The sequence below is a fragment of the Myotis yumanensis genome, unplaced genomic scaffold (genome assembly GCF_028538775.1).
Source record: "Myotis yumanensis isolate MYYU_CA2020_CCGP unplaced genomic scaffold, mMyoYum1.0.hap1 SCAF_2, whole genome shotgun sequence".
Taxonomy (NCBI): domain Eukaryota; kingdom Metazoa; phylum Chordata; class Mammalia; order Chiroptera; family Vespertilionidae; genus Myotis; species Myotis yumanensis.
The window spans coordinates 199,538,376-199,555,091 of NW_027223753.1; the positions used below are offsets into that span (position 1 = coordinate 199,538,376).

At 35.0% G+C, this 16,716-nt stretch overlaps 1 protein-coding gene across 1 annotated transcript; it reads right to left on the bottom strand.

The window, feature by feature from the left end:
- Window positions 1–373: 373 nt before the first annotated feature.
- LOC139004176 (arylacetamide deacetylase-like) lies at window positions 374–16,353 on the bottom strand. Its single transcript, XM_070406980.1, has 5 exons — window positions 16,198–16,353; window positions 12,455–12,677; window positions 9,875–9,944; window positions 8,693–8,864; window positions 374–4,137 (listed from the first exon to the last, which is right to left on the bottom strand). Exons 1-5 carry the CDS (start codon window positions 16,333–16,335, stop codon window positions 3,541–3,543), a joined length of 1,200 nt encoding a protein of 399 aa, XP_070263081.1. The 5' UTR covers window positions 16,336–16,353; the 3' UTR covers window positions 374–3,540.
- Window positions 16,354–16,716: the final 363 nt, after the last annotated feature.

Below are 16,716 nucleotides of genomic sequence, written 5' to 3' on the forward strand. Positions count from 1 at the left end.
TATTTATAACTAGTTTAAAAATGTGTTAAAGTGAACTTTCTAGAAATTTCATACATAACAAAAACAAGTTAAGAATAACCTATATCACTGCTTTTCATTAGAATTATGTGAGCTACAAATGCAAGCCATATATGTAATTTTAAGTTTTCTAGCATAAACATCAATGAAAGGTAAAAATAGTTTAAATTAACTTTACTAATATTTAATAATCAATATAAAAATAAGATATTTTTGTACTAATCCTTTATGAAATTATTATTGAAACTATAGAATCACATACTCAAGTTTTCATAAGCACACTTAACAGTTTTCCAATAATAGATTAAGTATAAAAATAATTTTTCTTTATTATCACATTCATCCATATTGACAAATTGCTTCATCATTAAAAAAAATAATTCATTTGACTTTTAAGCAAAAACGTATCAGTTTCAAAACTATATTTATCCAATGTAAATAAATTTAAAAACTCTTGTGTCAGCTCAATATAATTAACACTAAAATTAAAGGAGTAATGACTAAATTGAAAAGCAGCTCCCAATTTATCAATAGCTATGACATATTCTCCAATATTTCTTGTCCTTTTTGCAGCCAATTTACATAATTATTTCAGTTGTATATTAACACCTTCTGTATATTGATTCCTGTTAGAAATGTGCACAAACCATTATCACTGATTCTGATAATAAAAAGTGTGTATTTCGATACAAAATTTGGCACCTGTCTAGTTAGTCACAGGTAAGCTTTTCTTTAGTTGGAGCTTCAGAGTTTGCTTATTCAGATGAGAAACAAGTCACACTGCCATTTTTTACACAATACAATTGTACATTTGGCAAACATTCTTTTTGTTTCAAGAAAATCTTGAAGTGAATGGTAAAATAAATCTTTGTAAAACTCTCTAAGGAATCAACAACAAGCATTTTTTAAAGACCACAAGAGGATTGAAATCATTATATTCTATTTATTTCAATAGATTCATAAATTAGCAATGATTCATAACATTTCCACATATACACTAAAAATTTAAAAAGGATTATCCATGGTACTTTTCAGAGTTATTTTCAGAAAGCTGAGCCAAACCCTTTCAGTAGATACCACACAGGGGAATGAAGCAGTAGGGAAACATTGTCTCTTGTTTTAAAATTCCATTAAGTCTTGAATCTTGCCTAACACACCTAGCTAGAGCACTTTCTGTGATGATCATTTTTTTCATGACTAGTTAAAATTATTTTTTGATGGATTCAAAATATTCAAACATATTTATGTCATGAGTTCAATATTTTTGGTCACAAGTAGACGTGTGTGTGTGTGTGTGTGTGTGTGTGTGTGTGAATTTGGAGTATTTTTGAGACAAAACATACCCAGAGTATTAATTGGGCAGTGTCTCACATCACACACTCACCTAAAACTAAAGGGCTTGTACTTTTCCAAATTTTTAATTAACTGATCTTTGGTATTATTATAAATATTTTGCATTCTACATATAATTGTGTGGTGTCTTAATTTAAAATATTTCACTTTTCTAAACAATTATTTTAGCCTTTATTTCATAATTTTCTAACAAACACTGTAATTATATCTATTACCACCTCTCCATCTAAAAATGATTTTCTTTTTTGTATAAGAATCCAAACTATAGTTGGCCAAAGTTATAAACTCAGATCACGTTAAAAATAATTTACAAACATTTTCTTGAACATTTAATTCTGTTTTCAGGTAAATGTGTTAATTTTTTTAACTTTTGAAAAAGAACTTATTAAAATTATACATTAGCTACTATGTCTATTCATATTATCCACTTTATTATTTTCACAATTTGTTTTATACAACAGACAAGTAGCCTCTTGTTTTTCTCTGCTACAGAAAATTTCAGCTGCCACTTGTTATAAAGTTTTCAATATACTTTCTTCCAATCTTGTCTTTTTGTAGCTCTTTCAGGAACTGCACTAGCTTATGCATCTCTGTTTGACTGCATTAGTCTATTGATTTTTTACACAGAGGAAGGGAGAGGGATAGAGAGTTAGAAACATTGATCAGCTGCCTCCTGCACACTCCCTACTGGGGATGTGCCCACAACCAAGGTACATACCCTTGACCGGAATCGAACCTGGGACCCTTCAGTCCGCAGGCCAATGCTCTATCCACTGAGCCAAACCAGTTAGGGCTGCATTAGTCTTATATATTCATTTTAGGCATTAAAATATGTCCAACTTATTTTTTCAAACTAGAAAAAGGACTGAATTATAAATAAAATAATTAACTATTTCAATGTAATTTCCAATTAAGATTTACAAAAATATCACAAAGCTCCTGCTTTCTTCATAAAATATTCAAATACACACATTACAATGGAACATCAGTGTTCAAAAAATCATTTGTACTTAGTCAGCCTGTTGACAGTGCCTAGGCTGTGTTTTTTGTATACTACTGGAAATAGTCCACACAGCTGACACTACAATACAATGATAGCACTAATATGATGCAATAGTTCAAGTAAAATGTAGTCCTATCTAAAAAAATAAAACTTATAGGAATTTTTAAATTTGGGTTTTTATATTTAGATCAATGAGTCACTTTGAGTTAATTTTTGTCTATATTGTGAAGTAAGTCGAGGTCAGGGTTAAGGGCATTTTATATGAATATTCAAATGTTTAATCACCATTTAAAATATATATAACACTTTTGGAATTGAATTACATTGGCAACTTTATCTCAACAATTGACTCTAAATATATGAAATGGTTTCTGGATTCTGTTGTATTATCTAGTTGCTTATCTGTATTGAAATACCATACCATCATGACTATTGTAGCTTTATATTGTTTTGCAATCTATAAATCCACCAAATTTGTTTCCTCAAAACAAAAATCATGTTCTTTGATATCCATTTTATTTCCATACATATTTTGTAATAAATGTGGCATTTTCTTTAAAACAGACTACATTACTAATTTATTATAGCTGTAATTTACAGCCTTAGTTTTTTTTTGTCTAATAGTATTATTGTTGAGAAAAAAGGTTTAAACAAACATATCTGGCTTGTAGATACCAGAGCTTTTACTGAAATGAATTTAGTGCCTTAAAACAACCTTGTAGGTCACTAATATGACTTCTGTGCCAACTTTTTTTCAAAGTATTTGCTTCAATATGATGCCACCTATTACTATAAAATCCATTTCTTAATGTGAGCAAGGCTATTTCTGTTCTAGGATACCAAAATTAATATCAGTGGTCTCTTAGGCACTTTAGTAGCAAGAAAAAATATTTAAGAATGTAGACATTTTCTAAGATACAAATGTGAGTAAACAACACTTAGAATAAAAAATAGAGAAGAATCCACTCAGTAAAAAAGCAAACAAAACAAACAAACAAATAAACAAAAAACCCCAAAACAACAACAAGAAAAGATCACAGTGGTTCAGAGGACCTTAGAAAGGTCACGAGTGATAAAGAGAAATTTAAACATAACCTTTTGAATCTCACTAATCTGTTTTCTATTTGAGGCTCATATATTCTTATAAACCACTGCTAAGATTTTTATTAAAGATTTTCACTTAGCCAACTCAGATACTGATTTTCTACTCTATGTCCAATTTTAAATCCAGGAAAGGAAATTAGTCCATGGAATCCACCCTCAACGTGGTTATGGGTCACCCTAACTCCAGCATTCCGAAGTCGGGTGACGTACATGATTCCATCATCTCTTAAAACATCATATTGACAGGTGATTACATAGGTCAAGGGTAAGTTACGCACCTTGTTGTCATCAGCCAATAAGGGGGCTGCCCTTACATCTAGAAACCCTGGATACTTTCTAGCTAGCCCAGAAGGTCCATGAGTTGGACTGCTATACATGTGCCCTTTCTTAAAATTCTCTGGGAGCAAAGAACTCCAATTAACAAACTTGAAGAGGTAGCTCGATTCCACTGGTACATGTTGATTGATGAGCATGGCTTTTCCAAGTGATCTGTCTGTGGTAAAGTATTCACTCCAAAACCTGACCACGAGTGATTTGGGCAGAGGTGGAATCTGTGAGTTTTCCCGTAAAGATGGTAAATCCATGTCAAGAGTCTGGAGGGCAGGATAAATTAAAGACTGGATCTTGAGTTTGATCTTGACATCTGGATCATCTATGAGCTGAAAATTATTTAAAGTTAGTTGTTGAAATAATAATTTTCACTAATATTATATATTTTCATTTATGAGGCTAATATGATAAATTCAAAATTTCAAAAAGATAGACAGAAATAATAAAAAATATATCTCAAAGAACTTGCCAATTTTCAATATTATACCTAAGATTCAGTATCTACACTTAAATACTATAAATATAAACAAAACAATTTTTGCAACTCTCCTCATGGGTAGGGAAAAAGACTAATATGTGATTAGTTGGTCATAAATACCATGTTTCTCTGAAAAAAAAAAACTGAAGAGTGTACATATTTTCCCCATTCTTTGGCATATTTTATGTTTATTTTGGATTTATTTCTTCTTAAATGTTTCAAGCAAATTGCCAGTAAAGTTTCTTAGTGGAACTATTTTTTTTTAATTTATGTAATTTATTTTGTGATTATAAAATGACAGGTTTTCATTTCTTATCCTGTCTGTTTTCCATGATATATTTTTATTTAATTCAATTAAAATATTATTAGATGTTTTAATTTCAAAGTTGTTCAAATATTGCTTTCAAGAATTACAATGTGCACTCTTAACTCATTAAAGACTCTTTTTTTGTCTGAAGAGTTGTCCCTTTCTCAATCCTGACATTTGTAACTAACTTTTGTTATTCCTCAATTGTCTTTTCAGAGAATTAAAATTCTATTAGTCCTTTCAAAGAATTAACTTTTTGCTTTTTGTTATATTTACTCTGAGCTTGTTTGAATATCATAATTTCTGTTCTTGTCATTGTCTTCATTTTATTGACTTTATTTCTTAAGTCGGATGCTTATTTCAGCCTTCCTTATTTTCTAACATGCTTTTGACAAAGTACAATTTCCTATAACTATAGTTCTAAATGTAGAGAACATATAAAAAGATGCGTTCTTTTAAATAGTGACTCATAGGTGTTCAGTCTATTTTTTAAAATTTCCAAACTTCCATAGAAGCATATGTTATTTGTTTTTTTCTTGTTGATTTCCCACATTATTTCATTATAGTAAAAGTCCAAATGTTGCACAATTTAAATTCTGTGATATTTTTGAGACTGCCTTTTTTATGGCCCAGTACTTGGTTGAATTTTAAAAATGATCACATGTACTTGCTTATTTGCCTGTTCCACTGAATGAAACATTGATTGTTATTCCACTCCTCTATATATTTGTTATTTTTGCCCACTGTTCTCTTCATAGCTAAAAGTAGTATTATTAAACATCTTGTGTGGTCAGAAACTTGTGTTTTATCCTGTCATTCTCTTATGTATTTAATGTTATGAAATCCATATAGATTTAGAGTTTTATTTCCTTGGCCATTGAAACCTTTTCTGAAATGATGTGATCTTATTTATCTAGCAATTCTTTTAAATATTATTACAGTGTGTACATTTTCCATCCATTTGCTTTAAAATTTTCTGCTTACTTATTTTTCAATCTGATAATCTTCATACTATAGCAAGATCATTTAGAACACAAATGGTTATAATTACTGAAATAATTAGTTGTGACCAACACCTTATTTTGTGCATCTTCTTTTTCTTTTTTCTCTATTTTTTTGCATTCTTTCAAGTTGGTTGATCTTTCAAGTATTCTATTTTTTTTTTCTGTAGTCGGTTATGTTATACCCAGTTTTGATTCTTTAATTGATTACCCTAAACATTAAAATATGTATTCTTAACTTCTCAAAGACTAATGAACTTATCAAAAGCCAATTCTGTCTTTAATTCTTCTTAGATGATAAAATTACCTTATAAGATTTAAAATCTATCCACTCCTTAACTTATAGTTTTTTTGTCATATTCTAATTCTATATATATCTTATTATTTTAAAATATTCAAGTTTATTACGATTTACTCACATTATACCACATTCTTCCTCTTTGCTTCTTCTAGCATGTTAAAATTTCATCTGCATTTTCATTTCATCTGAAACACTTTACTCAAAGTAGTCTTAGGGTGTTCCATTAATAGTAAGTTCTCTTAGTTTAAGCTTACCTGAACATTTCTTTTTTCTCCTTCATTCTTTTTTTTAAAAAAATCTTTATTGTTGAGAGTATTACAAATGTTTTTTTTTGTTTTCTCCATTGCCCCCATCCACCTGGTTCCTGGCCTGCCCCAAACCTTCAGCACTCTATTGTCTGTGTCCTTAGGAAATGCATATATGTATATGAATTGTTTGGTTAATCTTTTCCTGCCTCTCTCCCCGCTTTCCCTTTGAGATTCATTAATCTGTTTTTTGTTTCTAGGCCTCTAGTACTATTTTATTCATCAGTTTATTTTGTTCATTAGATTCCTTGTCTGCTTATTTTGATTTTTAGATGCAATTGCTGATAGATAGTATTTATTTCTCTCCTTCTTCTTCTCCTTCTCCTTCTCCTTCTCCTTCTCCTTCTCCTTCTCCTTCTCCTTCTCCTTCTCCTTCTCCTTCTCCTTCTCCTTCTCCTTCTCCTTCTCCTTCTCCTTCTCCTTCTCCTTCTCCTTCTCCTTCTCCTTCTCCTTCTCCTTCTCCTTCTCCTCCTCCTCCTCCTCCTCCTCCTCCTCCTCCTCCTCCTCCTCCTTCTTCTTCTTCTTCTTCTTCTTCTTCTTCTTCTTCTTCTTCTTCTTCTTCTTCTTCTTCTTCTTCTCCTTCTCCTTCAAAAATACCATTCAACATTTAATTTTACTGGTTTGGTGGTGATGAGCTCCTTTAGCTTTTTCTTATCTGAGAAGCTTTTTATCTGACCTTCAATTCTAAATGATAGCTTTTCTGGGTAATCTTGGTCGTAGATCCTTGCTATTCACCACATTGAATATTTCTGGCTACTTCCTTCTGGCCTGCATAGTTTCTGTTGAGAAATCAGCTGACAGTTGTATGGGCACTCCCTTGTAGGTAACTAACTGCTTTTTCTCTTGCTGCTTTTAATATTCTCTCTTTGTCTTTCGCCCTTGACATTTTAGTTATGATGTGTCTTGGTGTGGGCCTCTTTGGGTTCATCTTGTTTGGTCTTCCAGGATTTATTAGTCTATTTCTTTCACCGGCTAGGAGAAGTTTTCTGTCATTATTTCTTCAAATAGGTTTTCAATAACTTGCTCTTTCTTTTCTCCTTCTGGCACCCTCATAATACAAATGTTGGTATGCTTGAAGTTGTCCCAGAGGCTCCTTACACTACCTTCTTATTTTTGGATTACTTTTTGTCTTCTGCTTGGGTGTATTTTGCTTCCTTATATTCCAAATCACTGATTTGATTCTTGAAATCCTCTACTCTACTGTTGAGTCCATGTAAATTATTCTTTATTTCAGTTAGTGAATGCTTAATTTTTGACTGGTTCTTTTTCATCTCTTTGAAATTCTCACTAGGATCCTTGAAATTCCCACTAAGTCTCTTAAAGCTCTTATTAAATCATTGAGCATCCACATAACTATTGTTACAAACTTTCTATCTTATAGTTTGTTTGCTTCCATTTAATTTAGTTCTTTTTCTAGAGATTTCTTCTGTTCTTTCATTTGTGATGTTTCTTTGTCTCCCATTTTGGCTCTTTTCCTATGTTTGTTTCTATGTATTGGGTAGAGCTGTTATAGCTCCTGGAATTGGTAAAGTGGCCTTGTGTAGTAGATGTCCTGTAGGTCCCAGTGGCTCAGCCTCCCAAGTCACCTGAGCTGGGCACACTAGGTGCATCCCTGTGTAGGCTATGTGCACATAATTTTTGGTATCTTTTCTTTTGTTGAAAACAAGATGATTATCCTAAAACTACCAATAGCCAAAATGTATATACTTTAAAATGTGTATGAAAATAAACAATGAAAACAACAGCAAAGTTTGTTTTATAGCACAATAAATTTATGTGCAATATTTATGATTAGAATTAAATTGTAGATATTTATTTGTAAATACATTAGAATTTTTTTCTGTACAGGAACATTGCTTCCAAGCCATCAGTGCTGAGTTTATTTCTTAGGTTAGATAAACCAGTATCCAAAGCAATTTTACTCATAATCTACTAGACTAATTATAATTAATTATTACCACATTAAATCTATATTTAATAGCTGTTTAGTTTTAGCTAAATGTCGTAGAAATAGTGTATTAATTGATATATAAAAAGGATAGTTCCTTCTGCAAGTGAAGAGTATTTATGAACCTGCTAACTTTTTTGTCCATAGGCAACTTTATAATTCTGGTAACAGTTTTCATGCACGTTTTAGCATACTCCACTAAAGAATACTGAAATCATCTGATACTCTGATCATGGTGATTAGTGTCACTGATTGATCTCACAAGTGCAATCCCTAATATAACAAACACTCTGGTACTTACCTGGCCATACCAATTAGGTTTAAACCAATGATCTACAGTAGAAAGAAGATTTTATCATTTTATTTTTATAAATATGGCAGGAGGTAGGATTAGAGGTACTAGATGTATTAATGTTCTCTGATATGATATCTATGTATCTCTAATCTATTAATATAACATATTTGCATTAATATTTTAATGTTTTAAATAAATAAATTTAAGTGTAGGATATTTTTAAAAATGAAACAAATCTAAGCAACATACCTGTTGAGTCACTGCTGCAGCTAAATTCCCTCCAGCACTGTCTCCAGAAATACCAATTCTTTTGGGATCTACACCATAGCCTTTAAGAATATCTTTGCGTAAGAACCACTTTAATGCATTATACACATCTTCAAATTGATTTGGAAAGTGGTATTTAGGTGCTAGTCTATAGCTGTGGGTAGAAAAACAATTTTCTTTAAGTCAATATTTATAATAAAAATGAATGAGTGTGTGTGTGTGTGTGTGTGCATACTCATTTGTGTGCATGCTCTTGCCTTAAAATCAAAAGTAAAATGTTTTCTTTAGCAAACATATTTTGAATTACAACGAATCTAAAGCCAGACTTAATCCTAATGATATTGCTGGATATGAAAACTTTCACAAATGTCATTTTTGCATGAATAGAGGCCTGAATGCAAAACTTGGATGGGGATTAAAGAAAAAAATCCCAGATGATAACTACCTAAACTTCTTCCAGAATGTTATTTTCTTTGTAATCATTATTCTTTATTACTAACCAAAAAATATTAAACAAATATTAAACAATTTTATTACAACTTAACCTAATGATCAAGTTGGCATGCAGTCATTACTTTGTGTTTTTTTTCATTTTCTATTACTGATTATTGATCTAGAGTGCTTTTTAGAATAGACTGTGCCTGTATTCCCAGTTTATTTAGTGACTACTTGCTTTTGATGAAGAATTATACCACAAAATATACTATACTAATTACTTTAAAAATACTTTATTATCATTTGATTTTCAAAATAACTCTATGACATATTAAATGGAGTTAATATGAGATTTAACTGTGACAGTCACTCAGTAAATTCTAGAACCAAATTTTGAACCTAATTCTCTGACTCTGAAGCCCTCCTTATTCGCCTTGCTAAGAATAGGCTAGAAAACCAAGATAGGTCATTAGTCAATAAAATTTAATATTTTAATTGTATTCTAACAATTTCTTGACATCCTGTTTTTGATCCCCACTTGACCCACCTCTCCAACTCTTTTCGCTCAGTCTCTTTGCTGGTCATGCCCAAGCTCACTTTCTCTATTCTCATCCTCTGATTTCCATTTGAAACACACCCAGCATAACCATGGGATGATCAGAACATTGGAAAACATCTCACTATATAAGGCACCTGGCCCAAACCCACACCAACCAACGGTGCTCTTACTTGGTTGAAATGACAACAGCATCAAGTCTATTAGCTGTTCGTCTTGACAGCACATCATAAGAATACTGAGCTGAAATAAACGAAAAGAAAATCAAAGACTGACAAATAAATTGACGGACATTTTTTCCCCCTGAAAAAAACATACTATGACACCTCATTGTTCATGAAAATGTTTTGGAAAAATATTTCTACTATTTCATCACAGTTGCGGAACATGAATTCTCTTGCTCAGTGATTCTGTTACATGCACATTGTCAGTTTTCTTATTCTTCCCCACATCTTACACTGTATAATTTAAGCAGTTTCACTCTTCTCAAGATTAAACTGTGCTCTCGTCAATCAGCAGGTGTTAGGTGTTGAATGAGTAAACATAAATATACCTCCCTCACTTTCAGGAGGTCACAGCCTACTGGAGAAAGGAGCTGGGAAGAAGGTCAAGCATGTAAACTAAAAGCAATATACTAGTTGCTTTAATGGAGGGGTAGAGAGAGTGCTCTGTGGAATAGTATTAGATTTCATAAAAATTGCCAGAGCATGTTAAAGAAGAGTAAAAGGAAATGGGGAGAGCTGAGACCTGATGTTGGCATTGGTATTTCCAAGGCAGATGAGAAGATATGTGTTCTGTGGAGTGATTTTGGCCATGAATATGGATGGGGTGGAGAGGGGTCATACATGCTTGCTATTGTGCTTGGAAAAGTGCTTCCTTTGGCTCATAAGACAAGTTTAAGAAAATAAAATAGGATTTGTCAGTAACAAGAGGAGGGAGAGATCATAAAGTACTGATGGGAAATATCAGGATATAAAGTTGTCACAAAAGGTACATCCTGTGGACCATAAAAAAAGGAGTAGATATTCTCTTGTGATGTTTCCAAAGTTGAGTGCTGAATATTCTTAAAATGTAGAATACACACTAAATTTTAAACTTTTATTTAAATTTACTATACAAAATCATGCTTGTATTTTGGATTAGGACACATATTTTTAGTATAATTTTCTTTAATATTGAAAGAGAAAGCATCAGGCAAATACTATTTTGCTTCAGAGCTTATTCTTATTTAGTTTTTGTACCTTGGTAAGCATGCTCCCACTCTTTTTTGTTCTTGTTAATCCTCACTCAAGGATATACACCCTTTGATTTTTAGGGAGAGTTTTCTTTTCTTTTTGAAAATATATTTTTATTGATTTTGATAGAGAAGAAGGGGAGGAATAGAGAGTTGGAAACATCCAGAGAGAAACACCAATCAGCTGCCATTTGCCTGCCCCCTACTGGGGATTGAGCCTGTAACCAAGGTACATTCCCTTGACCGAAATCCAGCCAGGGACCCTTCAGTCTGCAGTGGTTCTCAACCTTCTGGCCCTTTAAATACAGTTCCTCATGTTGTGACCCAACCATCAAATTATTTTCGTTGCTGCTTCATAACTGTAATGTTGCTACTGATATGAATCGTAATGTAAATATCTGATATGCAGGATGGTCTTAGGTGACCCCTGTGAAAGGTTCATTTGACCGCCAAAAGGGTCGCGACCCACAGGTTGAGAACTGCTGGTGTAGAGCCCTTGCTCTGTCTACTGAACCAAACTGGTTAAAAGTATTTATTGCTATCTTTAACTTCAGCTTATAAACATGTCCATAGACCTTCCATATATAAATATAAAATATGTATTTAAACATAAATATATATGTAAACTTTATATAAGATACAAAATTTATATTGCATATAATAAAATGATATATTTTAGATTTATTTGTAGAAATATAGGAGGTGAGTGCATAAAATAAATTAAAATGTGGATTTTAATTTTTTTTGTTAATCCTCACCCAAGCATATGTTTGTTTTTACTGATTTTAAAGATTGGGGAAGAGGAAGAAAGAGAGAGAGAAAGAGTGAGAGAGAAGATGAGAGGGAGAAACATCAATTTATGAGAGAAACATTGATTCCTTGCCTTTCATATGTGCTCCTAGCAGGGCTCAAACTCATAACCTGGGTATGAGCCCTGACAGGGAATTGAACAGGCAAACTTTCAGTGCACGAGAAGACCTTCCAAACAACTGAGCCACACTTGCCAGGCTGTACATATATTTTACATAAAATAAAAATAAAGTACACTTACTCAACTCTGTGCTTCTTTTCTGTCTAAAACCTCATCTTTCCTTCATATCTAAATTTATTAAAAGACTGTCATTGCCATCTTCATTTCCTCACTTCTCCTCCACTCTTCAACTCACTTAATTTTGGTTTTCATAACAACATTCCATCTTATTTGCAATTAACAATTTTAATAATAAATTTCTATGTTCATGAAAGTTTTTCTCCTTACCTGAGATTTGCTACAGCTTTGAATATTTATTTCCTTTGAGAATTAAATTTAAAGTAATTTTTTAAACTAACATAATTCCAACTGAAGAAATTTCAGACAGCTGAGGTATTCTGTTATCTGTGATAATTAATTAATATATGCTTATCATATAGCATACATTTTATTAATATATTTACTCTGACATACCTTCAATGGCAGAGTAAATATATTAATAAAATGTATGCTATATGCTAAGAAAAATTTGCAGCGAGGGGTACCTACCGGCACTCCCCAAACAAAAACCGCCACCATGAATGTAAAATAAGCCCCTTCTTAGGGCCTCTGACTTTCGCTTTGGTACATATACACGGACAGGAACATTGCTGAAAGTTGTGTCCATCACAGTGACAGTTTCATCAGATGTGGGTGGGACATCTTGAAAGCTCATAAAAAACATTAAAGTGTTCATGAAATGGTTGATTCCCAGGAGTTCACCAACCAGGGCCTAAAAGGAAAGAAAGAAAACAACTACCATCCCAGGTTACAAACAACAGATGCCAGTGTTGTTTATGAACATAGAAGTATGCATATATGCTCCCACGAGCCCTGTGTCCTGTTACCACAGCTGAATCTGGATGACTCAGAAATATTTGAGATTCAGAATCTTTACCATAATACTTGCCTCAGATTAAAAAAAAGACATTTAAAGAATTCTTGAGATATTACAACTCGGAAGAATCTAGGCTTCAGTTCATTATGAGCTTTGAAATATATTTTAAAAATATATTTAATTTCAGAGAGGAAGGGAAAGTGAGAGAGAGAGATAGAAATATCAATGATGAGAGAGAATTATTGATCAGCTGCCTCCTGCATGCCCCACACTGGCAATTAAGCCGGTAACCTGGGCATGTACTCTGAAGAGGAATTGAACCGTGGCCTCCTGGTTCACAGGTCAACAGTCAACCACTGTGCCACACCAGCCAGCCAGACAGCTCCACATGCTGACCAGGCCCTAGCATGAGGGTGTCCTCTACCTGCTCCTCTCTACAGTGACAAAGGGGTAGAGACTCCAACCCCCAATGGACTGTCATCTGTGCTCTTTATCTCTATCTAATCTAATAAAAGAGAAAGATGGAAATTGACCATACCTCTACTACGTCCCAAGCCATGCCCACCAGCTAATCAGAGCAACTCTATGCAAATTAACCCAACCAAGATGGTGGCTGGTAGCCTCGGAGCTGGAGCAAGCAGGAGGCTTGGTTGCCCTGGAGATGGAGGAAGCCAAGCTTCCCGCCTGCCCTGGCCGGCTTGGCCTCCACTCAAGGCAACAAAGTTTCAATTATAGAAGATAAATAAATCCCAGATACCTGCTTCCAGCCAGCCTCCACTTAGAAATTGGGTGGATGGGGCCGTGGCCAGCCGGCAAACAGCCATCAGCCCCTCACCCAGGATGGCCACACCCTCATGGGGTGAGGTTCCCCTCTGGGGGCCTTGGCCAGCATGCAAACAGCCATCAGCCCCTCACTCAGACTGGCCAGGCACTCCAGCAGGACCCCACACCCTGACGTGGGTGTGGACAGCCTGAAAATGGCCCTCAGCCTCTCACCCAGGCTGGCCAGGCACCCCAGGGGGGACCCTCACCCTGAAGGGGCTGTGACCAGCCTGCAAACAGCCATCAGCCCCCCACCCAGGCTGGCCAGGCACCCCAGGGTGGACCCCCACCCTGAAGGGGCTGTGGCCAGCCTGCAAACAGCCATCAGCCTCTCACCCAGGCTGGCCAGGCACCCAATTGGGACCCCGACCCTGATCCGGGACACCCTTCAGGGAAAACCAGCCGGCCCCCACCCATGCACCAGGCCTCTATCCTATATAATAAAAGGGTAATATGCAAATTGACCCTAACAGCAGAAAGACTGGGAATGACTGGTCACTATGACACACACTGACCACCAGGGGCCAGATGTCCAATGCAGGAGCTGCCCTCTGGTGGTCAGTGTACTCCCGCAGGGGGAGCCTTGCTCAGCCATAAGCCAGGCTGACAGGCTTCCAGTACAGTGGTGGTGGCGGGAGCCTCTCCTGCCTCCTCAGCAGCACTAAGGATGTCCAACTGCAGCTTAGGCCTGCTCCCCACTAGCAGGTGGACATCCCCCAAGGGCTCCTGGGCTGCCAGAGGGATATCTGACTGCCAGCTTAGGCCCAATCCCCCTGGAAGTGGGTCTAAGCCAGCAGGTGATCATCCCCCGGGGGATCCCAGACTGCGAGAGGTCACAGGCCCGGTTGAGGGACCCCCTGAATGCACAAATTTTCGTGCACCAGTCCTCTAGTAGTGTTATATTATGCTTCCCCATGTTGCTTAGTGTTAGTTTTGCACAAGCACACCAACCAATTAACAGTGTGATTTTGAAGAAATCACATACATATTAGGTTGATTTTAAGTGTTAACACAGAAAGTTGAGATGCAGGTTACAGCATTTACTTACTTAATTTTGCAAATAAATTTAAAATTTCTACCACCTATGATGTAGAGGAGGCATCAAAATGTATCCCACAAAAGTCGTTTATGACAATTTAGTTGGCCTTCTGGCTTTAAATCAAAGTTAAGTACAGAAAATACAAGACCATCTTTCAAAACATTTATCACTGGGCTCAGGTCATTTATCCTGAAAGAACCAGACTATTTCAAATATTTTTTAAAAGATAGAGAATGGCACTAAGTTATGCCATTTAAGGACAGGAATTTAGTTAGAAGACAAATTGCAATGTTGTACAAGAAAGTACAAAGTATGAAATTTTTAATGTGACTTTATAATTCCACAAGTTTTTAGATTATACTAGAAAGTATGATAAACATAAAACTGAAGACTAAAAAGCCACTGGTGAGTGCTAAAACTATCACCCAGTGTCTCTGCAGTCTGAATTGAATAATTAGGGTTTTAAAGTTCCTTTGACTCTTCCTTTTAGCAAAGTATTGTGAATTAGAGCAGCAGATTAAGATCTCAGACCAGCTTACTCTCTTCATACTGACTCTAAAATCCCAAAACAATTTTTGACGTAAATTTGAAATTTCAAATGATAAAGAGGGAAAATTTTGACCAACTCTGGAATTTATATGCCTCAGTGTATGGACAAAATCGTTTCTTATACCTTAGTCATACAAAGCTCTATCAGCTAAGGAAGTAAATAACAGTTGAATTTCTGATGATCAAAGCTGAGAAATAGTGCCTATGTTATATATTGCACTGATTCAAAGCTATATTAAATGCCAAAAGAGATTGTTAAAATACCTTTAAAAAGGGAGTGTGTGTGTGTGGGGGGGGGCGGGTGTGGGGGGGGAGCAAGGAAAGTGCTAAAAAAACAAGAGTTTTATTAGTCAGGCTAATTGTCCTTGGATTATTTTTTTTTTTTTTCTGCTACAGGCAAATTGCTACTGAGAAGATTAAAGAAGATAATAAATGGTTTCATTTCTAGGTAATGAGCTTCACTCAGAAAGAACCATAGGTCTTTGAGGACCCGCCATGGTGGACAGCTAGTCAGCCAGTTGCTTGGTCACCTCAGCAGCTCACCATCTACTGGACATCACACATTTCCCTGGCCTTTACCAGCAACATGTTTCCAAATATCTCAGTAAGAATTCATTTTCATGTCTGAATACAAGATCATTGCATTGTTGTAACTAACCAGAGTATTGCTCAGTCCTACCATTCCTGCAGTTCATGCTTTAACATGCTTCCTTCTGGCTGTGTTCATGCCATGAAACTCACAAGAAGACTTTTTGTGTTTCTCAGCTGACACAATTTGTCCTTTAATATTTAAAATCAAAACTACTTCCTTCATTTGACTACTTCCTTCATTTTCATTCTGCTAGTGGTCGGCTTTAAGGAATAGTTAAAATATAAGAACGATTTTAAAATCAGCAACTTAAAGCGCAAAACGTCCAAGACAGTAGAAGCTGTTAAAAGTAATACAACAGATATGTTCTCCTGATTAAACTGTTAGATATTGAGTCAATAAAATTCTATACTTACCACATTTGATATGGTGTTAAATATGAAGGTCATCCCAATCAGTTTCCATGGCTCCTCAATATTATCTGGGAGAGGTGTATAACCATAATATGCCATGAAAATGCCCACCAACAGGAGCAAAATCGTCTTTCTTCCCATGCTGTTTCCTGTCTGCTCTCCTTGCCAGCACAGCAAATACACTTTGAAATATTCAGAGACAGAACTTTCATAACCAGGTTTGGACCTATCATAAAGTGTTACCTAACTTCCGGAACACAAATTCCACTGCTCTCTGTGTCGTTTCATTGCCTGTTCAGAAATAAACAGTAGGAGGTCAAAGATCACTGTAAACATAGCACTTACTGTTTGCAAGTTTTGCCTTGTCCAACCTCCTTACTGGGTGGCTAGGCAGTCAAACAAACAGTTTATTGCATATTATGAGGTGCAGAATACTTTCATTATTTGTTTTTAAAGGCCTGAGGAAAATTCAACAAACCCGGTATATGATTCAAATAACACATCTCAGAGAGAAGGAAAACA